General features: G+C 40.0%; 1 protein-coding gene across 8 annotated transcripts in view; it reads left to right on the forward strand.

The window, feature by feature from the left end:
- The window catches only part of ATP8A2 (ATPase phospholipid transporting 8A2), a 347,593-nt gene that overhangs the window by 88,316 nt on the left and 233,473 nt on the right, over positions 1-25,804 (forward strand). For all 8 annotated transcript variants that reach the window (XM_054809745.1, XM_054809706.1, XM_054809713.1 and 5 more), the window contains 5 exons: positions 1,827-1,896; positions 3,596-3,680; positions 5,045-5,184; positions 8,452-8,590; positions 16,392-16,456. In XM_054809745.1, the coding sequence (XP_054665720.1) occupies positions 1,827-1,896; positions 3,596-3,680; positions 5,045-5,184; positions 8,452-8,590; positions 16,392-16,456 (499 nt within the window). The remainder of the gene's footprint in view (positions 1-1,826; positions 1,897-3,595; positions 3,681-5,044; positions 5,185-8,451; positions 8,591-16,391; positions 16,457-25,804) is intronic.

The following is a 25,804-nucleotide window of genomic DNA, read 5'->3' on the forward strand; positions in this document are numbered from 1 at the left end:
AGACTGCACTTTTATACTGCTTCTGTAAAGTACTTGGTTTTGAGTAGATGGAATCTACAACTTGAGGGCTTCTTAGTGCCTGTTTCTAAGAGCCACTCCAGCTATGAAAAGCTAAACCTTGCAAGCACTCCGAACTTGTCAGTCTAGTTACGGTGAGCACTGCTTGGGTCGCACGAACCTTTGTGTGATGAATCAGGCCCCTAAATCACTGGAGATGATAAAAGGTACTTTCTCTTTGTCAGTTGGTAGTTTTGTCAGTTTGGATGGTGCAGTCAGCAGGCTTTTCTGCTGCTTTTTCTACTCTTCAAGGCTTTAAGCCACAGTAGGTCTTGCTCTCTGCCCTCTTTGATTTGGCTAGTTCTGCTCTAAAGGAGTATGTAAAAGTCAGGGAAGATCTGGGTAGGCAGCTTTTCTTGTGTCCTGGCTTGCTTTGAAGATTACTCTTTACTACTTTCCGCTTTTCATTCAGAATGTGGCTACTTGTGGGAATATTGGAAAAGGCACTACAAGAGTATTTTAGGGTTTCTGACAAGTTGACCAATACCCTTGGTGTCTGTAGACAGGAGTAGCTGTAGTCTGCATGCAGCAGAAAAAAGCTGCTTAGCTCTACCTGTGTGTAGCAACTTCCCACTTGACCAGTGAGGGAGTTCCTATAGTTAGATTTCAAAAAGCAGATGGAAGTTTCCCAGTGTCATTAGCTTACTGCAGAAATTCTGGGCACAGCTAATTACTGTCCTCCCAGACTTTCTTTAGAAAGTCTCAGAAAGGATTGTTTTGTCTGATTATACATGTGAAGAGCTTACTTTCTTACACATGGCTCTTGAGCCCTGAAAAGGGACGAGATCTTCCAGAGCAACTTCAGAGGAGGAGGAAGGTTGCTCTAAACTCTCATCTGTTGGTACATGCTGTCAAGAAGGGAATGAGGATGCTTCTCAGTTCTCCTTTCACTAAGGAAAAGAATTATAGTTATCTGTATTTTTTGACTATGAAACCATGTGTTCTTAGGGTTCTCTTGATGAGAGTTTGTTTGCCTCTGCCTCTTACAAGCTACATCTTTTCCAGTGGCTCTTTTAAGGGAGAGATTGATAAGTGAAATGCCAAAATTGATCTCTTAAAAATATATATATCCTTGTCTACCTTCCTTTGTTAAATGTCTGTGTACCATATGCTACTGTTTACCTCTGGTAAACACTTTTAAAATAAAATTGACTGTCTTGATATGCTGCCCTGCTCAGAGGGTCTGACTTTGTTCTACATAATTCTAATTATGTAGGTCTGATTAGACCAATATAAAGAACCTCTAGGGAGGCCAAGGGCTGGTCTATACCATGATTCCTTTCCATGACACTTCTGCTTTCTTTTGAGTTAGGAAGTTAAATAACTGCCCTTGTTGGTGGGTGGTTATTTCAATGTCGGTTACGTATGCCTATAATAAATACACATTCAGTCTTAATTCTGTTTCTAGCCCAAGTCCCCAGTACAATTTTGCTTGAGGAATAAGGAAAAGCTGAGAATAAATGTGACTCCCCTTCTTTCAAGAGGATTTCGATGCCATCTTGTTCTTTTCCAAATTCTTGCTCACATTTGGGTGCAAATCTGTTCTGGTTGAGTGGTTGCCAATGGGGGAGCCATAGGGAGGCCTGAAGCTGGAAATGGGCAATTTAGTATTTCTCCTTGCTGTCATGGATTGTGGGATGTTAAGTTACTACTGTTACATCTCACCTGATCTCAGATACACTAAACACATCAGAGAAAATTCACTGGCTGAAACAGGACTTACTCTTCATCACTATGACTAAGGAAAGCAAATATTTTTCTTTCAATAGCAACAGGAAGAGAATGTCGGTGATTGTTCGAACTCCAGCAGGAAAGCTACGTCTCTACTGCAAAGGCGCTGTAAGTATGCTACCTAATGGAGAACTAACACTGCCAGTTATTGTTTCAACAGCTGTGGCCAATGCTGGCATTCCATGTCTCATACATAATACCTGTTGACTTTCTGTTTAGGACCAAGTGATTTAAGAGATCTGCTCTGGCTCTTTTTGCAGGCAGGAAGACTGCTAGACTTTCTGCTACCCAGTTAAAATCCTGAAACTAATGGGAGCAGTACCTTTTACTTAAGCAAAGGCAGGATTTCACCCAGCTGTGCAGCAGCAGTTCAGGAACTAGACTAAGTGCTGTTATCTAAATCTGTAACACAAAAATCTGTTCTCAAGTGGTTGGCTCTTGATCTGGCTCTTGCATCTCTGCACCTGCTGTTATTTGTCATCGTGACTTGCACCATGTTGTGCTTCTGTCTTCACTGACAAGAGCAATGACTTCCCAAAGTACAAAGGCTGCAAAACTTAGTACTGGCCACAGCCAGAGAGTGGTTCTAATTTCAATGGAAAACTACGGAGGTGGCTTTTTGCAACAGGGAAAATTAGTTCTGACTTCTGTAAGGATCTGGTTTACTTGAATTTGTCCTGACGTATAGGTCTGTGTGCACTGCTCAGTTGTTTCAGTTTAACTCCCTTGATTTGATAAAGATGTACTGGCTTCGTGCTGATGTGGTGGGAGTGAATGAAGCCCACTGTCACTGTGCGATATTTCAAAGTCGTATGCCCAGTAGGACCACACAGACCTGCAACTGCTTGTTGCTTATACCATGCCTGAGTTCACACTGTTTCTTGGAGCATGGCACTGGAAGGGATGGAAAACAGGAGAGTTTGTAGTAAAATTTCATGCTGTCCTCAATATGAGCAGCATCAGATGTGTAACAGAGCAAAAGGCTCGTAGTAATTAGTGTGATCTGGTGTTTTGTATGCTAAGTTAACTGCCTATTCTACATGAACTCTAATTTCTGATACTCATCTCCTGTCCTGTCACTTCCATCATAAATTACTTGCGTTGTATTGCTTATCTCTAATCAATGATAGATGTAGATCTGTTTACTTAGCTTAAGAGTTTGAGCAACAGTAGCATTTTCCATATTTTACACGTGTATAGCAACTTGTTCTGGTAGTTGCAGAATAAAATCCAGCGACTGTAGATGAATGGGTCATGGTGCTCTATTTTGATTGCAGCTGTTACCTGGGCCTCTTCAATTGTCCTTTGATTTAGTGATGAAGAAAGTGGCTGCAGGAGGAGGGTTATTTCTGAGAGAATTTTGTGGTAGAACCTGTTCAGTGTTTCTGCCTTCTATTTCTTTAACATCACTGGGAGTCTTTTCTAGATAAGATTGCAAGAAGCTCTTCTGTATGGAACTACAGTGTGTTCTGAATAAGACTGGAAACTTACATTCTCTGAAAATCAATGTATCTGCTTAATTCAGAAAGTGTTCTGTACTTCCCCAGTCATGAGGACCCTTTTATGGAAAGAGAAGAAGAGGGCAGAGTGTACTTCTGTCCCCAATATTTAAAGTGGATGCAGTATCTCTACCACTGATTACTTACTCAAACTGGAGTCTCTAAAACCCAAATGTATTGCTTGTAAATATAGTCTTGGGTTCTGATATTAGCAAGTCAACTTGGGTTACTTCACTTGAGCTCATAAATACACAAATGGAGACTTCATATGTAGACTTACTCCACTGTAATTAATTTGGTTTTAACAGGATAATGTAATTTTTGAGAGGCTTTCAAAAGATTCCCAGTATATGGAGCAAACACTGTGCCATCTTGAATACTTCGCAACAGAAGGTAAGAGAAATAGCATGTCGTGAGAATTCAATCTATCAAATTACTTGCATCATGTTCTGCATTATCTAAGCTTTGCAGTGCCAAATAAGGTGGTTATGAAGATAACTTAAGTGGGGTGTAATCAGCAAATTAACAACTCTAGGATAACTTCCAGCTTAAGGAAGTTTGTGTCTGGTTTTGGTGTGATTTTAGTAGAGGAGTGGAATTTGGAAGGAAAAGCTGGGGTTCTGTGTGCCCTTGGTGAAGGGAAAGGGCATGAGTTGTATTGCCCAGAATACCCCAATTACATTGGAGTTAGAGGTGCTTTTACCAGTGTAAAAGTCAGATGACAAAGTCCCTGGCTTTATGAAGCAGAGCAATAACCCGAACGTGCTGGGGACCCTGGAAGACCAAGACATCAACGATGATCTGAAGTGGTCTCTAAGGCCTTTATGACTGATGTAACACCTCTGTTCATAGGGAGGTACTTGGTTTTGCTCCATCTTCTGCAGTAACATGTTTGCATTGTAATAAAACCATGAATCAGTGGTTTTCTCCCTAAATCTGAAAATGTTATTCAGCTTTTTTAAAAAATATTTTTTTGCAGACTCCCACATTCCCAGTAGTGAACTTTTTTGTATTTTGTCACACATTCCTTTCTGCTTCACTCATGTCAGGAAAAAAGAAATCATTATTTCTGAATGTTAATTTTTGTCAGTGGTCTAATAAAATGATTTTCATACTTCCTGGGCCCTATTCTCTACCCTTTGTGCATGTGTAACTCCCATTATTAGTGTAAGTTACGTGCACATAGTGAAGAAGGAAGCTTTGGGCAACCTGGTCTAGTGGAGGGTGTCCCTGTCCACGGCAGGGGGGTTGGAACTAGATGATCTTTGAGGTCCCTTCCAACCCAAACCATTCTACAGTTCTACAAAATACGGGTTATGCAGTACGTTTGAGTAAGTGATATCTCCAGTCACAATATGGAGCCAGTTCTTAAACTTGGTCTTCTTAAAAATTAAAAGCCAAGCTTCCTCTGATACTTAAAAGATTTAAAGATGATACTTTTGTTGCTCCAGTATGGCCAGTTTGCAATACTGAAAATCAGGGAGAAATTTGTGCCCATTACGTGCTCTCTTCATTTGCACCAACATTAGTAATCTAAATGAGTCAGACCTTTGTTTTACACTTGTGAAAACCTAGATGCTTTAAAAATGTACAGGGAGATTTTCTGGAATCCAGGGTTTAACAAGTGTGTGTTAAAACCTCCTGATGTTCTAGTGAGAGAGTTAGAATTTAGAATTTAGCATTCATTAGGGCATTAATGATTTGGTGATACTCAGTGTAATATTACTGTGCATAATGGCTGTCTTTTTGTTTTGTAGGTCTGAGGACTTTGTGCATTGCTTATGCAGATCTGTCAGAAAACTCTTACAGAGAGTGGTTGAATGTCTACAATGAAACCAGTACAGTTCTGAAAGACAGAGCTCAGAAGCTGGAGGAATGCTATGAGATTATCGAAAAGGTAAGACATACTTTTTTGAGATACAGATTCCCTTACATGTGTCTTTTCCCCTGGAATTTGGGCTTTATACAGTAAAACTGTTAATTTCTTTCATGAGAAACTGGAAAGGTATTCTTAGTTGGCAACCTTTTCAGTTTTAGTTTGTAAATCTGAGACAAACTTATGTATAAAAGGTCATTGCCACTTAAACTCTTTTCTTACACTTTATCTTGCTATCTTGTGTAAGGTTGATGTAAATTGGTAAAGGTCATTTATAAAACTGTTGTGTTTTACCATGTTCCCATGTCCTAGTGTATGAAGAATTTTTTCCTTTTCATGCAGCAGTCACAGTTCAGACTTTCTGAAGGCTGTTGTAGGCACTATAGACAAAAGAAAGTGCTCACCAAGGCCTGTACTCGCATAGACTGAAAAAAGGTGGAAAAACTGCTCTCTGTGCAAATTGCAGAACTCAGTTCTGGAGAGGGGAAGTAGGTGTTGGAAAAACAGTTTGAAACCTTGAAACCCTACACTGAATGAAATGTTAAAATGTCAACACTAGGGGCCAGTGTTTCTTTGATACTTGTTGGTTGTGATGCTTTCTGAAATGCTGGTAGTCACACTTCTCACCTACACCTGTTCATGCTCTTTCCCCTTGCTCCAGTTATTTCACACTCATTTTACTTAGTAGTTTCTTCAAAAAACTCTTTGAGCTTCAATTTCTCTTTAATATTAACAATGTGACTTAAATGACCAACAGTGCTCCAGAACTTGTTAGTTGGGGCAGAAGAGGGAAGGAGGCTGAGATTAGAATGAGAGCTAACTTTCATAGGGTAACAGAAGAACTCCAAGAACTCTAAGTAATAGCTGAAGGTTGGGTCTGTCTTCTCAAACTAACGCCTGAAGTTGTCTTTTTGTGTTGGTTGGTCAGTAATGGTGTGGTTATCTAATCCTTGATTCTGTAGGCTTGCACAGCTCCTTTCAGCTTTCTGCTTCTTGCACTGTGCTTTCATACCTCTCTGTTTTCACTGAGGTGAAAAATGGACTTGGATTGATTCTGTTTAAAATGTGTTCTCAAACCTGAGATAATTGTTGGCCATCTGCCTTCTGCCTCTTTTCATGAATTAAAACCTTGAAAAAAGGGGACCCATGAATGGGTTGTAGAATTGGAGTTCTGGACTTGTAGCAAGCATCCACTGTATTTTTCTTCCTGTTAATGTTTGCTTGCTGGTCATACCTAGGAGCAGGGAATTGCACTTGTAACTTAATTTAATTTTTTCTTTGAGCTGGTACTTCCCAAGTTAAATTCTCTGATCTGTAGGCACGTCTTTCCAGATAAGAAACTGGCCTGTGGCGATAACATAAAATGTGTTTTAACAAGCTATTTTTTTTTTAATCTAAGAGCTCAAATTAGAGTGGCAGAGCTACTTTGCCAGTCTGAGGTCACTGGATTGTAGTACAGGTGCACACATGGAGGCAAATTTGAACTGGCTTCCATCCCCACCTGTACGTTGCCTGAGAGGGCTTTAGCAGGCGCATTAGTAACTCCTCTGGTCAGGTAGCTCAGCCATGTCAATCTGCTGTCATGTTTAACTGCCTAACAAGTCATTTTGGTAATAAAAATAATTTACAGTTGCACAATTAGATTGAATTTGTAACCTTCAAGTGTTGTTAGCATTGATAGGGCTAATGTTTCATCAGGAGGCTATAGGTTACTAAAGCAAATGACTTAGGGTAGTTGATTCTACTGCCTTTATCAGCTGACTGTCTCATAACAAAACTTAAGCTTTGTCAAGACCTGTAACTAATGCCAGCCTACACACCTGTATGAATAACTACTTCCCCTCCTGTTCTGTATGCATCCATAGATGCATACAAGCATGAGCTGCTCTCATGCCATCTTCATAGAATCATGGAATGGTTTGGGTTGGAAGGGACCTCAAAGATCATCTAGCTCCAACCCCCCTGCCACGGGCAGGGACACCCTCCACTGGATCAGGTTGCCCAAAGCCTCATCAGCCTGGCCTTGAACACTTCCAGGGAGGGGGCATCCACAACCTCTCTGGGCAACCTGTTCCAGTGCCTCACCACCCTCACAGGGAAGAATTTCTTCCTAACATCTAATCTAAATCGACCCTCTTTCAGGTTAAACCCATTCCCTCTTGTCTTGTCACTCCACGCCCTTGTCAACAGTCCCTCTCCAGCTTTCCTGTAGGCCCCTTCAGGTACTGGAAGGCTGCGCTGAGGTCTCCCCAGAGCCTTCTCTTCTCCAGGCTGAACTACCCCAACTCTCTCAGCCTGTATTCATATATAGGAAGGCCACAGTAAGGTCCCCCTGGAGCCTTGTCTTCTCCAGGCTGAAGAACACCAACTCTCCTAACTACTTCTGTTCACTTCATCAGTTTTCACTTGTTTTGAATAACTATAGTCCCTACCAAGAACAGAATTTGTTACTTTTTCTGTGCAATTCCTGGAATGATACAATATAACTAAACACAATTTGTATCAATTTATTTTAAATTGAACATCTTTACATGTCTAACGAGTCATTAAAATGCTCTTAAAGTTAAAATCTGCTGAGTAGATTGTGCCTTTTGACAAGGTTTATTTCTTAGGTATTTTTGTCTGCCTCACTTTTTTCTCCTGTAACATGGCCAAATCTCTTCGAGCAATTGCTTTAGGATTGCATAAGAATATTGCAAACTCTAGTATTAAATTTATTGTATGAGACATGTTTTTCTGGCATACGTATGCAGACTAGAGATACGTGGATTGATTAATGTTCATACCACTTGTATTACATAAATGTAGTGATTATTTCCATAAATAGTTGCAATAATTTTTGCTTTGAGTGATTGTATCCAGTCTGTATGTACATTTTATGGGAGGGAAATTAGTTTAAATGATGTGATGCCAGATGACTTTTGTTTTGTGAGCTTAAGAAATATATAGACTGTGACCATGATCACGTTGCTATGGTGTTTAGTGAATGCTGTAGTATATATGTTCATCCATAGGCTAGCTTTAGATTTTTATAACTTCAATTAATTGCTCTTGAAACATTGCCATCTTTCTGATCAGAAACACTCTATTCCATTCTGTACCTCTTGAAATGTGAATTGTATGCAGAGGAAGTAGAATAGCCACACCAGAAACTTACTGTAGTGTATATTGCATGTCAAAATGCTGTATTAGCAATGAGGCGCAACATGCTGTCTTGAATTCCTTCTTGAGTGTGTTCCAAACAGAGGTTTATCTTAAGAAAACAATCCTTCAAATTCTGTTTTCCAGGATTTACTGCTTCTTGGAGCTACAGCCATTGAAGACCGCCTGCAAGCAGGTGTTCCAGAAACAATAGCCACACTAATGAAGGCAGAAATTAAGATATGGATTCTGACAGGGGACAAACAGGAAACAGCTCTCAATATAGGTATCCATCTTTCTGGTTACTCTAAATTTGTCTGATATGTAACAGGTTACATACTAGAACTGCTGTGTGGGGTTTTAAACAAAACCAGGCCTGCTTTTTATAGAGTGGCTCCTTGGTAGCAGACAGGCATGTGGTAGCCTTCTCTTTGGAGAAGGAGGGGAGCGTTTAAAGTGAAGTTTTTGCTCTGAGTGTCAGGCTATACTCAGCTTTTTTTAAGGCAAAAGGGATGCTTCTGCTCTTGCTTAAGTACAATTCCTGTATGGACTGAATAGATAATTCTGTGGTCTGATGGAAACTGGAGAGCTGAACCAGACTGTAATGTTTCAGTTATACTGTGCACTACATCTCACTGGTGTACAGCTTTTTTATCTTCCTGACTGCATTTTCTAGACACTATTGGAGTTGGGATATGATAGGAAATCTGGTAATACAAAGTGTATAGCTTACAACTTCTTGCAAACCTTGTCTGTGAAAGTAGGTGGATGCTTGAATAACCATTCCTGCTGTCACCTTAGGACACATCTTCTAGTAAAGTATGTCATGATTGTTAGTGGAAGTGTGTTGCTGCTATTGAATATATGGATAGAGTTTAATGTGGGTTGTTTTATCAAGGCACAATATGGATATCTGTCTCAAATTTGTTGATGCATCTTAACTTGCAAACTATGCTCTGTGTAATGCAAAAAACCCCTCACCTTGCAATGATGTGAACAAACAGTACAGATTAAGTGTTTCAGACAGGTGTGCTTGGGCACTCATGTAATAGAATGGTAACCTACTTAAAACATAGGTGTCTATCTTACTAGCTGTTTTTGCAGCATAAAACTGGAGAGATAAGTTTAGGTTCATTATTAGAAGCAAGTCTTAAACATTAGGTTTTCATTTAGGTCATACACGTATCTGATAAAGTCAGTCTATATACCCTTTGTCTGTACTATTTGTAACTTGCAAAAAAAAAAAAAGGATTTTACTGTAAGACTGGGCTGAACTGGAGGTGCACGCTGTAACTTCCATCCTGTAGCAGCTAGATGTGCTCTATAGCACTTCTGCCATTGTGCTAGTCTTGCGTTGCATATGCCACATGAGTAGGTCTAGCAAGTACTCAAAACTCAAATTCTTCAGCCCTTTTCTCACCGTGGATGGTTGCAAGGTGGGTGTTGTGGTTTAACCTGGCTGGCAGCTAAAACAACCACACAGCTATTTGCTCACTCCCTGCTCCCCGGCTGTTGGAATGGAGGAGAGAATCAAAAAGGAAAAAAGGTAAAACTTGTGGGGTGAGATCAAGACAGTTTAATATGACAAAAAAGGAAGAGAATAATAGTAATAACAGAATATACAGAAGTGATGTACAGCACAATTGCTCACCACCCACAGACCACTGATGTCCAGCTAGTTCCCAAGCTGTGGTCTAAACCCCTGGCCAGCTTTCCCCCAGTTATAAACAGAGCATGACGTCATATGATATGGAATAACCCTTTGGCCATTTTGGGTCAGCTGTCCTGCCTGTGTGTCCTCCCAGCTTCTTGTACACCCCCAGCCTCCTCGCTGGCAGGGCAGTGTGAAAAGCAGGAAAGTTCTTGACTTGGTGTAAGTACTGCTTAGCAACAACCAAAATAGTGTTATCAATATTATTCTCATCCTAAATCCAAAACACAGCACTATACCAGCTACTAGGAAGAAAATTAACTCTATCCCAGGCAAAGCCAGGACCATGTGCAACCTGGGTAGCAGTACCTTGTGCTGTGACAGAATGCTGCTGTGCTTGAAATGCTGATACGTGAGCTACCCCTGTGCTGCCATTGTGCCACAGCCTTTCACGCAACACTAGCAGCCTCCTAGGAGAGGGGATATCCAAGTCTTTACTACTCAGTTAAGGAACAGATCCTGATATAAGCACACATGCCCTGACATCACATATCTCTCAAATACAGCATCCTTGGCAATATAGTGCCATGATGCTCTTGTATTCTTTTAGATTATTTTTCTCCCTGTAACTGGTAGATCTGCCCAGAGATGGGAAGAGGCAGAGTGGCACTCTGGTGATCTGATGTGTCACAGAACTGAGTGACGCTTTCACCTTGTTTCTTAAGTCTAGAACACTCTGCTTATCCCTGTTGTGTCTAGTGTGCCCATGTAAAGTGCCATCCACAATTGCATTCAGATTTGCAGATTAGGCTGTTTAGATGTACAGGTGTAGGTTAAGGGGATCCTTAACAGCACAGGCTGCCTTCTGTTGAAGGAGCTATTTCTTTAGCCTTCTCAAGCTCCTGTTGGTTTTGAGATTCTCTAACTATATGAAGAGTGTGACCAATGAAGCTTTTTATATATAGAACTGCATGTGGATGGGTCTGAGTGTATTTCAGGCTCCTCCTGGCAGAACTGTGATGCTCTGTAACTGAACTTACACTACCTTTAGCAAAACTTTGGTCATTTGCTATTTTTTCTGTTCTTTGATTTTTTTTTTTTTTCTGCTCTGGTTGGTTTAGTGGAAATTCAGAATGTAGTCTGCTTGACTGACTAGATTTTTTGTTTACTTATCAAAACTGGATCAAGTTACTTGTATCTTTGTATGTCAAAATTGGTACCAAGAGATGAAGTAATTTGCTGAACTGATACAGTTGTAGTAGAAATAAGGTGGATGTCTTAACTAGCATTTAAATCAATTGTCTGTTTATCTGCTTTGAATCACTATTCTCAGATTTTGCTTTCTTTAAAAGCAGTAGTCAACTAGAGGGGGGAGGGGAAGCACCTTTTGACAAATTAAAAAAGTAGCTACAGATTTTGGCATAAATATCTGAAATAAGTCAATATATTAACTGACAGCAGCTATGCTGAACACAAGTAGATGACCTTTACAGCAATTGCTTACTCTGAAAGCTTTGAAGGAGACTAAATTCCAACTTGTCTCTAAAACTGTTTATGGTAGCAACTTGAAAAGAATAAGCATCTGCTTTACAACTTCTAAATTATCACTTTGTTTACTGTACAACTTGGTAGTAAAACTCTGGAACTTAATGAGCTTCATGTTCAAGTTGGCTTGAAAGTACAAACATGTGGCACCCTTCTGGTTTTTGTATGTAACCCATTAAAACTGTAGTAAACATTCAATTTAAAACCCAGTCCACATGTACACTTTATACTTCAGGTGAAAATATGCCATCTGGGGAGTAAAAAGTACCTTCACTTTCTTGTTGGGTGCGGAGGTTATACTTATGGGGTCTTGCTTGCTGTATGGATATGTATATGTATTGAGGGATACTTGAGTTCTTGGCAGCTGCCCCAAGGAGTTGGAGTACTTTGTTGTTCCAGCTTCCTCTTCATTCTTTGACCTTCAGAATTTGTGTGTGTGTCTGCCTCTTGATTTCATTCTTGACTTCTCTGTGTTCCACTCAGCCATGTGCCAGTTAATAGTCCTGCAGGTGGGGAGTGTGTTACTGATGAGCTGTAATACTGATCAACCCTTTGAACTGTCTACTTGCAGAAAACAGGAGTTCCAGGTTCAGAAACATCTTTGAGCATGACATATGGTCTTCAGTTTTTATCAGCTAAAACTGTCCTTAGCCAGTGTCTGCAAACAACTCCAGAAGGCTTAACAGTGTTCTTGTAGCTTCATTCTTCTCTTAAAACAATCTGCAGACTCTGGATCTTTGCCTTTCAGTAAGACAAAAAACCCCTTGGCAGACTCTTATTTACCACCATCCTGGTGCTCAGCAGGCTCCCAGAAAATCAGAACTGATGTATTTCCAGCCAATAACTTTCTTAGTAATAGCTTTATTTTCTGGGAGGGAGAATGAAGTGTTTTCTGAACTGCTTCCCTCCCTTGAACAAGGAGTCAATCGCTACAGTTGAGCTAAGTGCTCTTACCTAGAGCATGCATTCATAGCTGCGAGCACTGCCTCACAATGTACAATGGTTTGGGTTGGAAGAGACCTTTGAAGATCTAGCCTAATCCTTCTGCCATGGGCAGGGATGTCTGTCACTAGGTCAGGTTGCTCAAAGCCCCTCCAGCCTGACCTTGAACACTTCCCATGATGAGGTATCCACAACTTCTGGGCAACCTGTTCCAGTGCCTCACCACTCCCATTGTAAAAATTTTCTTCCTTATGTCCAGTCTAAACCTACCTCTCTGAGTTTAAAACCATTGCCCCTTGTCCTGTCACTACAGGCCTTGGTAAAAAGTCTCAGTCTTTCTTATAAGCCCTTTTTATTTATTGACAGGTCTTCCTGGAGCCTTCTCTTCTCCAGGCTGAACAGCACCCCAACTCTCTCAACCCATCCTCACAGGAGAGGTGCTCCAGCCCTCTGATTCCTTTTGTGACCCTCCTCTCAACTCGCTCTATAACAGGTCCATGTCTGTCTTGTGCTGGGGCCCCCAGAGTTGGATACAGTATTCCAGGTTGGGTCTCATGTCCAGTTTTTCATCCACCAGTATTTCCAGGTACTTCTCAGTAGGGCTACTCTCAATCCGTTCATTCCCCCAGTTGGTACTGATTGATCCTTTGGATTTCTGTAACCCAGGTGCAGGACTTTGCACTTGGCCTTGTTGAACTTCTTGAGGTTCGTATGGACCAGCTCTTCAAGCCTGTCAGGGTCCTTCTGGATGGCATCCATTCCCTCTAGCATATCAACTGTACCATTCAGCTTGGTATTGTCTGCAGGCTTACTGAGAGTGGACTCAATCTCGTATCTGTCATTGAAGATACTAAATGGTATCAGTTCCAGGACTGACCCTTGAGGGACACTACTCATTACCGGTTTCCACTTGTACATTGAGCCATTGACTGTAACTCTTTGGATGTGGCCAACCAGCCAATTCCTTATCACTCTAACAGTCCATCCATCAAAGCCGTGTATCTCAAATTTAGAGGTAAGAATGCTTCTGTTATGGCAAGCCATGATTTTTCAGTTGAGGGAATGGAAGCAATACCAGCATGCTTGCATGTATCCCTGTGCGAAGTTTGAGCAGGGCATATGTGCCCTCTCTAAGCACAGAGGATAATCATTCTTGCCTCAGATGCTGGATTCTATCTGCCTGCAGTATGAATGTGCCTGTGGGGTATGATTTTGAACTCTGATTCAAGCAATCTTTCTCCCAGGACACTTGAAGGGAAATAAGTCCCAGAAGTACCTGATTCATCTGCTTCCTGGACTTTGGTCAGACTTTTAAAGTAAAGACCTAGAGATCAACTTCCAGGTGTGGATTGACATTTTATACCTGCTTTGAACCAGCAGTTGATCTCTGAAGCATTGACAAAAATGTTCCTTGATCTTAGTGTATTTTTGCTTGCTGTTTTAGTACTACCAGTAATAAATATTATAAAACTATTATTAAATTTCAAAATATGACTACAAATGTCACTTGTAATCCTACAGTTGCCAGTTACTTTGCTTTATACTACTGCTGGATTTTAACATCTTCATAGTCCTGAAATTGTACATAATGTATAGATCTCCTATAAAATGTTGTTAGGCTTGACTTACATCCTCCTATTGCAATCTTGATCTCTTTCCTGTTTAATATGACAACAAGATGCAAAATGACCTTAATTGCAGGATTAGTTCTTCTGACTCCGTAACTTCAGAATGCGCAGCAGAGCAACTCTGTCTTATTCTCCACAGGCTTTTTTTTCCAGTTCCACTTGTCAAGTGGTGTCTTGGCTCCTTTTGAAAGAGGTAAAATGAAACAGTGAGCAGCAGTTTAGAAATTACAGCTTGCTATTGCAGCTGCTGTTCCAATCAAGTGCTACTAGAAAATCCTTTTGAATTAGTTATACTAAATTTGTAACAGCCTACTGCACAAGGCTGTTGCCATTCCCTGGGGAAAGAATAACCCTGATGTGGAGGGAAGTGCTTAAGTTTGTAATACTCTTTCTCCTCAGTAAAAATAAGGAAGTGGTTCTTCAGTCTTTGAAAAATGGCAAACTGACTTTTTTCCCAAGTCAGTGTTTTGTCTCTACCTGTTGAAGCTTCATTATTCAGTTCTGTATTACCACCGAAGACTTGTTCACAGGCAGAATCAGAGGCTGTCTGCAAAACTTCCATGTTGTAGGCTGCACTTTGTTAGAATGTATTTCATCTTTTTCTTAACAGGTGTGTGAGTTCAATGTCATTCTGTGTTGCTCTCTAAAGCAGAAAGTAAACCTTAGCTTGTTAACACAAACAAGATGAAAATCTGTCTACAAGGTTGCACCTGATGTTCATATTCCACACAGCTGTGAAAATGGAAGAAAATAAAAACTTCTGCAGGTATTCAAACCTGCTGCCTGAAAGTGCCTGGCTATGGGATACAACCTCATCTTCCTTTGTGGAAGGGATGCAATTTGACAGAAACTGTTCATGCAGGCATGTTAACTCTGGATTATACCTACAAAACTAGCCCAATTATAAAAATTCTGTACCCGGAGGAAATGATTTACATTGCAGTTGATGAGCCGGTATGGCCTTCCTCTGGAACCAGGAATCCCACAGAAAATAAATTCATGCCTCAGTTGTTCTCTTGCTGTTGAGATGTGGAGACAGGCACTTAATCCTTTTACGTTGACTGTGCTGTTCTGCTTTAGAACCTGTCGGCCTTGCAGTGGTTCATCACTGGGATGTTACTCTTGGACTGCAGTAGCCTCTAGTCTCCATTCAAGAAAAGTGAAATACTTCCCGAGACCTCATTTTGTGACAGCAATTTCCTAAACTTGCTGCAATTCATTTCTGTACAAAAGCCCAGTAGAAACACAAAATAATGCTATTGTGTTTCCTTTTCCTGTGTAATCAGCAATAAAAGGTGTGCTTCAAATAAATGAATTCTCTGCTGTTTTAGGAAGCTATGTGTGCCAATCTCAAGAGAACTTGCATGAGCTTTTAGGATAATGCAGTAGGGTCAGTCTGTGAGTTTGCATTTGTCTCTTGCCATTAATATGAGATGAAATTAAACTTTATACTGTAAACACCAGATATATATCCTGGATATGCCTGTCTCATGTCAGTGACAATCGTGTGGCAGAGGAACTGCCGTTTCCCTGCCACTGAGTGGTACTGTAGTCACTGACTTTTATAATAAGAGGCTTTTTACTGTCTTGAGTTTTTGCTTTTAATTTTGGTGTCTTGGCAAATGTATAAGACCTACCTTCTGAGTGCTGCTCCAGACTATGGCAACTTGCTCTTTTTCTTTCATGCCCTGGTCCTACACCAGGAACAATCCAGTACAATTACTTCATGCTACAGGAGTTGGTAGGAGCTCTGTGTGTGTCATTGATGTGTAGTTTTTGATGAAGCTCAGGACCTCCCATGCTAAACTCTCAGGAGTAAAAAAAAAAAAACCAAAACCAAAAACCAAACCTTGTGTAACCCAAGTGTGGGCTAAGGGGACTGGGTAGCACCAACTGACTCAATGTGTGTGCTTCCAGTCACATGGCGTAGCCATAACTGTGTGTTCAGATCTGTTCTTGTAAGGTGTTGAAGGCAATTCTGCCTTGATGTACATTTAAAAAGAAGTTTAGGTATAGAAATATTTAACTTTGTAGTGTATAGCCTGTATTTGCTGCATCTAGTTAATACAATATTTTCTTTTGTTAAAACATCTCAAGTGATGTATTTTGGAAATGTGGATAAAATGTAGGCTTTGCTAGTAAAGTTGTCAAATTGGAGTGTCCCCTATACACCAATGCTTCCAGTAGCCTGCCTGATAGGAGTAACTGCTCAAAAAATAAACTGTAATCTGAGCTATAGATGTTCCTTTTGATGGTTTAGCTAAAGCTTAAATATTCTTCCAAAAAGTTAAGTCCTTCTGTTTTGTTTTTTTCTTTTGCAGGGTATTCTTGCAGACTCATTTCACAGAGTATGTCTCTCATCCTGGTCAATGAGGATTCACTAGATGTAAGTAAGCAAACTGGTGTAATTCTTGACAGAAGGAGGTGTTGCTAACAAAAGGGAAATTTGTTGATCTTTCTCATTTTATTTCTCTCACTTGCCTTTAGGGGTAGCAAGATAAACATTTCATGCTAAAACAGGTGGGTTGTGCAAAATGTACTCCTGAGGTCTCCAGTCAGAAGCTGTACAGATCAAACTAAAGTCTCAGAACAAGCAACTAATCAGGTCCATGGGTTTGATCCTACTGCAAACTTGTGAAACCTGCATTGTGTCGTCAGGAATATAGTTAGGCTTTAAGGTATAGATACAGGAGTAACATGTTTAAAGAAAGGAAAAAAAAAAACAACCCAACAAGCTAAAAGACTCATTTCAACTTAAGCTATCTTCAGCATTGCATGGAACAACTGTAACCAATCTATGCTTGAGCAAACTGCATTGTGACCTTGCCTATCTATAGCTTAGGAGACCTAAAAATTGCCTGCAAGTGGTTGCTGTGCTCCTCAGATATGAGCAAAAACTAACTAGAAAAATCATACCCTTGAGCATTAATCTTCCCAGAAGATCTTTTTTCCAGTTGCCTGTTTCAGCATCAATATCAGCATTTGATATCACATTAATATCTGATTGCTGTTAGAGATATTTGTAGGATAGATGAAAAGATTATAATAGCATCTGATACTTGCGTTTAGAGTTGGCAATTCATCCTGCTTGACTGGATGGGAGATGCAAAGCCTGTATCTTTGACTATCAAAGGAGTTACTGGATATCTGGAAATCTGGTGAAAGAGGAGAGTACTGTTGTGGCAAAGTAATTGCTGATAAGCGTTATTTTCCAGTTGTGTCTGATGTAACAGCAGCCTTGACAGTGTTTTCAGTTCAGACTCAAGTTCTCTGTATGAAGCTGTGGCATCTCAAGGCCTAGTGTTCTAGCTCACCAGAGCTCAGTAGATCCCAGTGAATCCAAGGGGAGACGATTTGCTTCCAGAGGCTGGATTGCTAGTTTCCATGCAGCATAATGCACCCTGGTGGGAGCAGTCTCACTGAGTTCTGGCAATAAAGACTGTGTTAGTTCTCTTGCAGGAGTTAAGTTTTCTGTGTTGCTGTATAGTTAGAGACTTTTTCAGATAATTCTAGTAGGATAAGACTTCCTTTTTAATTTTTTTCACATTAACTGCATTAAGTGTGTGGACTAGAATATATAAATTGTTTCAGGCAAATATCTAAATGCCTTGCTGAAGACTCCCGACTGCTCAGACCACTTTCTCCCATTTTTCTACTTCATGGTCCCCCTTTAAGGGAAATGTTTCCATTTTGTGGGATCAAAATACTGTGGTGCTGATCAGCTTTCTGCCAAGCTTGGGTAACTGGACCTCTTAACCTGAAGAAAGGTTCAGAACCTCAGCAGAAAATGAGCAGCTGGTGGTCTTTGTTTCCTGAGGTAGGAAGATTAGTTGGCTAGAATTATAAGAATAAGAAAACTTTGGGGTGGGTTTTTTCTGAATGTATTGTTAACTCAACCCAGAAGAAGGAAAATGGTTGTGCTTTGTTTTTCACTTTAAAAAAATCTCACATGTTTTGAAACTCTGAAGTTTTTTGACCCTGGAAGTAAGGCTCTTAATTCAATCTGAATTAAAAGTAGTTCCTCTAAATTTGCAGAAACAAACAATGTGCCTTTTGTGATGCCTGTTCAGAAATAATAAAAGACTTAGAAAAAGATTCTCCAGGGCTAAAGTAAAGGGTGCAAACTGAAGATGGGATAGAATAAGTTCTTGCTAGATCAGAGGAAGAAAATGGAGCAACATTGCTTGGTATTTAAAAACATCTGGAAGTTGGACAAGATATTCCTCAAGCTATTTTAACTTGACTTTTTTTACTACTTCTAGTTTTGAATACAGTGATATAGTGAGATTTTTGGGTACCTCTGTAGTGAATACAATGCAGAAGGTGCTTGGTAGTGCCTAACTTAGTGCCTAAGCTTCAGCACCTGCTTTTAAATTGTGACTTCAGTTAAGCGGCTGAAAGGACCATGAGACGGCAGGATGAATAATGCCATGGCTTACTATGTATGCCCTAATGGTGAGCGCTTCAACCATGGGCTTTTCCTTTAAATGTGAAACAGCAGTGGAAGTAAAATGATTTCAGAACTTTCAATAAGAGGCAAAAATGAACTTGCCTTTTCTGGGATGAAAGGTTGGACTTAAGCAGTAAGAAGTGAGCAATAATGTGCCTAGATCTCAATTGTTTTTCCTCCCTTCCCATCTTCAGCAAGAGGAACAGCTTGGCCCTGGCCTATGTGTAGAATGAGCTCTAGGTAACTGGTGTGATTGCAGCCCCGTCTTGTTTACAGAACTGATGTAGGTTTACTGAAATGCGTATCATGTAACTGTACAAAGGAACATGCTTACCTACATTACCGTAGGATTTTTAGACTCCAAAAAGGCTTCTGTATTTTATTTTTAAAACTTGGTATGTTTTTCATTGCTTTAGGAAAGTAGGGGTTTTAGCTAATTTTATTTATGCACTTGACATTCTTGAAGTCCTATTAGATCCTTCTGCTTTTTAGACAAATCTTTGATTATTCTCTTGAAACATGAGAAAATGGAGGCTTATGACAGCTGGTTTTGATTCAGTAGATCCTATGTGATGTTAAAAGTGCTGCTTTAGCAAGAACTCATTGTGAGACCATATCTCTTCAGCTTGATCTGCTTGCAGTTGATGGGCTGGGTATGTGGGTTTCAGGGACAGCGTGCTGACAGTCTCCTTACCGTCCCGCTGCTTTTGAGTCCCTTTCAGAGGGTCAGCTGCCTATTTGATAGCTTCAGTTGACAACCCCTGCCTCAGTATATACACTAAATGCCAAACTAATGGTAACAAAGTGAAACCTGCCCTTATCTTAGCACAGATCTACAGAAGCAAAAATGGATACCAGAGAGAAAATGAAAGTGAAGAAAGCAGTAAGAGCTAAAGAATACAGGGTACAGAAAATCTTGAAAGATAGGAACTAGTGTACTCCAAGAAAGTATAGAGGGAATCTCCTATTTTAAAATTCCTGAGGTCTAATTTTAATTTTTTCTGTACTTAGCATATGTACTTTGAGGTTTTTATATTCAACTATTTCCCAAACTTTAGCCAAGAGGTATGAAGGAAAGGTAATGTGGGAGCTGAACTGGGAGAAAATGTCATTGACCAAAACATCTCTTCTCACTTTCCCACATGCCAGCTTTGCAAATACTGTAGGGTGCCAAAACTTCACTTGGAGTGATAGACAGGACCCCAGTGGAAAGAAATTCATTGAATAAGTTAGAAGAGGCTAAATACTCCTTTCCCCATCAAAGGGAGAGTAGGAAAGGGAAAAGGTGACAGATCTACTCACCTGCATGCTGAATCTTGAATCCATTGCCCAGTTTCAGATTGAAGTCTTCTGAGGCAGTGGGGGGAGAACAGGAATGAACAGCCATCTCTGCTGTTTAGGAGGTGGTGATTAAAATCAAGTGAGGAATAGTAGGGCAAGCCATTAGTTTCATAATTTCTAAGCTTTCTCATAAGTAAACATGATGCTCCTGTTCTGAAGTATTCTGTTAACTACTTGAGAAGCAGAAATGGCAAGTCTGGAAAACTGAATACAAAATATATATTTTGGCAGTGATACCCAAAAAATAAAAGTTAATTTCTGGGTCTTAACTCAGAGTTAACTTCTAACTTCTAGACAAACTATGTCTTAAGCAGCTGTAGTACAAATGAGAAAATGGGTACAGATTAAAAAAAAAAAGTAATAAACTGAGAAGCTGAATGGATTTGAACAGTCTAGGAAGATTTGAGGTTGTCTTAGTCTTCATGATACGGCTTAAGATAAGGAGAAATTATAAAAACTGCTAGAACTTTTTACTGACAGTCTGTCCTCTTACTATGTTGAAGTGTTAGCAGATTAATCAACAGTCTCCACTATGAGCGCTAGTCAAAGGTATATTGACAGATTGACCCCGTGATGGTAGAGGGGGTCACTGGTCATGTGTAAAAACACACGAAAATATTACTGGAGTCTCCTACTGTCTCAATGCCAGAAAGCACTCTGGTTGGATAGATGGGGGCGTGGAGCCCGTTTTGAGACCCTTGAGGACTCTGTGTTTTAAAGAGTGTGTGGGGATGGGAGACTGACTCTACAGAATGCTGGCTGTTAAGATGAATCTGTTCCTCAAATAAGAACAGTCAGTCATACTCATAAAGCGTGAGAGGTCAAGGGTGACACCATTAGTAATATGAGTCATTTCGTATGCATCTTGCACATGGCTCAGTCTAAGGACATGCTAGACTGAGAAGCCCTGATCAAACATGGGTTGACATAGAATGAAACTCTTCCCTCCCCTTTCTTTGCCTGACCTCTGCCAACATAGGGGAGATATGCAATCAACTTTCTATCAGGTGTACTGTAAAATCCCTAGATAAAAAAGGAAACTCCATCATCTTTTTCCCCACCTGCTACCTCCAGTTATGTAGCTGAATGAGGAGCTCTAAGGAATACAGAGCACAGCAGCTGCTCCTAATTTTTTAAGTTGGAATTGTAGTGTTGCTGATGGCTCATCTTGAATCTAAAGCCTTACACCTAGATTTTGACCTCAGCTGTGTTGATCAGTAGTACCACTACCACCAGAATGGGGAGTGGGAAGAAACAATAGAGGGGTTCCACCTGTGCATAGCAATGTATCTTCCACACCTTCTAATTTTAGCTGATTCCCTCTGGTTTCCCTTTCATGAGCCAAAAATGTGAGCTAATACAGTAACAGTTCTTAAACATAAAAGATTGGTGTCTTGATTTTTTCATGCTTTTCATTTGTGTAGCTTTGCTTCTTTGAAATAACATCACCTAAATTTTGCAGTTATAAAAAGCTGAGAAATCTCTGTTCTGGTCCTGTAACTTTAGATAAGTCAGAGTTGGAGATGACAAACTTAATCTCAACTGTACATGTCTCTGGCAGAGCTTCTAGGGAAGGGGTCATGGCTGCTGTTGGAGTGAAAAGTGATAGTTGTTAAACAACATCCCCTGTGCAAAGTTGAGAATTTACTGTAGACATACCGTGCATCAGTGCTCCTGGAGCATTTCAGCGTGAAGTGCAGATTTTCTACTTGAAATAGTCTGTAAAACATAGCCACGGTTGGCTCATGTTGAGTAATGCAGAGTCCTTAACAAGCCACTAATAAGTGGATAGGTTTTGGCATAAGCAGCAGGTAAAATAGTATCTATTCTTAGTTTATTCAATGTCTAGTTAAACCCGTGTACATTAAAAAAAGCTTTGTGGAAAATGTGTTGCATGTTCTAATTTTGCTCTTCTGTCCCCTCATCTACTAGATGTTTCAATAATTTCACGTGTGGAAGGCTTTGGTTATAGAATCCAGCTGTAAACTAAAGACAACAGTATTAGAAGTTTTTTCAATAAACATAAAAACTAATGGGAAAAAACAGACAAAGAAATGGAGAACCATGGCATGTTAGATGACCAAAAATCCCTTGTTGATATATAGTTGCTGGTCTTTTAAGTGAAGAAAATGGGTGATTACATGGTACATCATGAAGATGTATCTAATAGTGAAGGTGACTGTGATGCTTTGGCTCTGATAACATGTTTTTCCAGAACAGGAGCACAAACTTGTGGAGTTTCTGAACTGGTACATCAAAAATGCTTTGTAGTATATCAATCTTGTTTTCAAACAGAAGTAATTCTGTTTTTTCTCAAGTACTCTTATCGCCATTTTTAATGTAGAACTGAATTTTGCATAAGCCTCAATCTAAAGTTCTTATGTGTTTTGTTAATAATTGCTACTGAGTTTTAATTCTAAGGTGTCTTTAGCTACTTATTGCCAATTTTTCAGTGTTAGATCTCCACAGTAATACTTATTTTGTATGTTGCACCTGTAACAGAAATACAACTTCTGTTCAACTTAGCCTAAAATCTATCAATAGAAGATTCTCACACTGAAATTCTGTAGCATTATATTTAATATATTCCACTCTGAAATCCATTAATGCTAAAAATGAATTTTTACAAGATCCAAGTTGAGCTTAGAGCCTTTAAATATTGATAGACTTTCCCCTTTGTGCAGTCCCTGTGTGACTTTTTTCCCCCACTTCTGCTCCTTGGCATGCAGCAGCAGGTGAGATGTGATCGAACAACTGTCTTGGCTTGTTTTTGAGAGCTGGGTTTTTTTTTTCCAAATCATGCACTTGAGGGGAAAAAAATCAATCATTCCTGTTCTCTTCAGAGAGCTACTGGGAATAGAAAAGACTAATCCCTGGCTTGATTCAGCTGAGTTCTCAAAACTTAGCATAATAATCTGCAAATGTTTATCCCTCATAGACTTAACTACATGCATACATATGCTCACTTGGTTTTTCTTTCCTTTTCCTAATAAAGCTTTTTTCAATTGAAAGTATTTTGAGCACAAGATTTACTTTGAGTGTAATTCTTGGATTCAGTTTTCTGTTTAATTAAATTGGAAACACCATAAAGTCTAATTGTGCAGCTCCTAACCTGGACAAATTTCTTTCACTGGCATCAGAGCAGTTAGAGGGAAATCTGAAGAAGGGGAAATGGGATGACCCAGAGAGGCCCTAGAAAGCCTCAGATGAGAGTAGTGGATACTACAGCTGAGGAATGTTGGGGGTGTTTCCCCTCCTGTCCTCAATGCTGTAGGAAGGAGAGCTGGGGTCAGCTGGTTGGCACATTGGGTTGTATTAACAGTAGTGGAAGGACAAAATTGGAGGGACCCAGTTCTGAACCTGTGGATAATATTTTGCTGTAAAGTACTTCCGTTGATATAAATGGAGCTACACGGTGAATGTGTCCTGCAGAACTCGTGTGCCTGGACTGACAGTCATCCTCCTGTGTTACACATGTGTAAGTAGCAACAAACCGATACTCCACTGTAAGAACCCTCAATACCAGCGTCTAGTGATGGTAATCTGACTAAAAGTATAAGCATAGAAGTGGAAGCTGGCCACCCTCACTTCTCAGCTTGGTCAGCTGTATCTTTTGCATGCTTCACCATTTGGATGAGCTATTGAACATGAGCATGGATAAGCCAGTTTGTGCTACCATGATGTTGTATAGTACTCTGAGAAGGAAAAAAAAAAAAACCCACCACAAAACCCCCAAAAATATTCAGTGTAACTTTTCTGCTGTCGGTGTGTTGACTTCCCAAACTGGGTCTTAATATCTGCAGGGAAGCTGTACATGCAGTTACATTTTGTATTCTACTGGTGAAGAGTGAGGACCTGGAAAACTTGGTTAGTTTTTCTTATTTTTGCTCTTCTGTAGGGTAGCGTTACTGTGAAGGTTCTATAACCTATAAGGAAAATCTCTTAAGTATGAGAATATTACTGGATTTATCCGATAACTTTCACGACATTTGTTCTTATGGGCATGTTTCCTTCCCATGCTTCTGAACAGAGTTTACAAAAAAATCTATTAAGGAGATGTCGTGGTTTAACCCCAGCCAGTAACTAAGCACCATGATCTTTAACAGGCATCATTATTCATTGTATTTAAATACTGATAGCTCCGTAGATCTGGGATTATCTGGCAATTGTGCATCTAAACTGCTCTGGGTTTCTTAAGAAGTGGAGCTCTGATTTGGTCACTGGATTTACCCATACACTAAAATAAGCAGGTCTGAGTTGCTGCCTAAAACTCTTTCTAACTAACCATTGGGAGAACTCAGACTGCCTGTGGAAAGGAGGAGAACCTGAGGAGTAGGCCGTTAAAAATAAATTGTCTATCAGCATGTCTGTTTTCAAGCAAAGAATATGGTTCCAGTAGTGTTTCCTGTACTATACCTATCGGGACAAAGATTTGTGTAGCATTATGGCTTCTGTAGGAAAGGTATTAACTTCACTGCAGGAATTTCTTTAACATACACAATATGTGAGTTGTTTTATGTGAATCTATATTTCAAAGAGTTCAACTGTAGGAGGCAGTGCCTGTAAAGCTCTGAGAAACTTTGAAGGTGTTGCTTTTTGGATCCTGGCATTCTTGTTGGGGGGTGTGGGGGGAAAGACGTCTGAGCCTTGTCAGTGGTGTCATGCTGATTACTCCCAAAGAATGGGGGTAAAGTTTTTGTCAGCTTTTCAGACTAAAACCAAATTTACCTGCTACTGGGAACTCCAAAGCTTTGGTCTCATGTGTACCTCAGTCCTACTAAGAGACACTAAGGTGTATAGATAACTGCTGGGAAGACGAGAACAAGTCCTGTACTGCTGATGCTTTGTAGGTGATTTGAAGATTACATCTTGTGTGTTGCATAAGAGGAAATTGGGATTTTTTTCCTCCCATTATCATCTGCCCAAATGCTTTCAGACAAAGCTTGGTATTCTGGAAAACTGATCAGTGTGGGCAAAGCTCAGTTTTAGCTAACCATCAGCCCTTTCAGAGAAGCATCTGGGATGCTCCTCTGGTGTCTTGTGGCTAATAAGTTACTCTAATTAGCAGTCAGCCTGGAATTGTAATCAGCTCTTCTGTGTAGTACTGGGAATTTGCAAAGGAAGCTAATTAGGAAAACTATGGAAAGAATATATTTTATTGTACCAAATTCTTTTTATTGCTCAAATTTCTCTTTTTCTTAATCTAGGAACAGATATCAAGCTAATAAGTAGTTGCACAAAGAACAGGGTTTAGTAATCAGATAAATCTTCAAAAATATTAGGTAGAAGAGATTTAGTGTGTTTTCTTGTTTGTTTTTGAGGAACAAATAGAATCTTTCATAGCTCCAGGTATTTGCTAATCTGCATAGAAAGTTGGTTATGTGTATGTGGAAAATACACAGCTCTTTGTGTGGAAAAGCCGCTTTGATTTGAGCGTACTATGTAAAATTACAAATGAAAGAACATAGGTGTTACCCGGACCTGTAGGTTTAAGTATACACAAGACTGTGTAACTTAAGTATAGATTACCAGTTTTTCAGGAAGTAATACTAAGAGGTCTGAGCCGTGAGTGGTGAATGAGTTAAGCTGGTATTTCTTTCATCCTGCTTTCCCTCTTCAGCATTCACTAATGACTATTTTCCCTTATCTGTGGTGGTGTTTTTTCTGTTAGTGTTTTCTGGCACTGTGATAGTTGGTTGGGATGAAATGGGGGCACTTGGACCTGAGGGAATGCAAGGCCCTTTAGGAGGTCGAAGACCAGGTTTCTAAATAACTCTTCTTTCCATAACTGGAAATTGAGGAGGGCTGGGGAGGGCTATCTAAAAAAAAAAAAAACCCCAACAAAAACCCAAACAAACCACAACCCCCCCCAAACCCCCAAACTAACCCAAATACTTGCTTTTCTAAGTTACTTTTCCCTTCATGTCTTCAACTCTAATAGTG

This window comes from Grus americana, chromosome 1, assembly GCF_028858705.1.
Source record: "Grus americana isolate bGruAme1 chromosome 1, bGruAme1.mat, whole genome shotgun sequence".
Lineage (NCBI taxonomy): Eukaryota > Metazoa > Chordata > Aves > Gruiformes > Gruidae > Grus > Grus americana.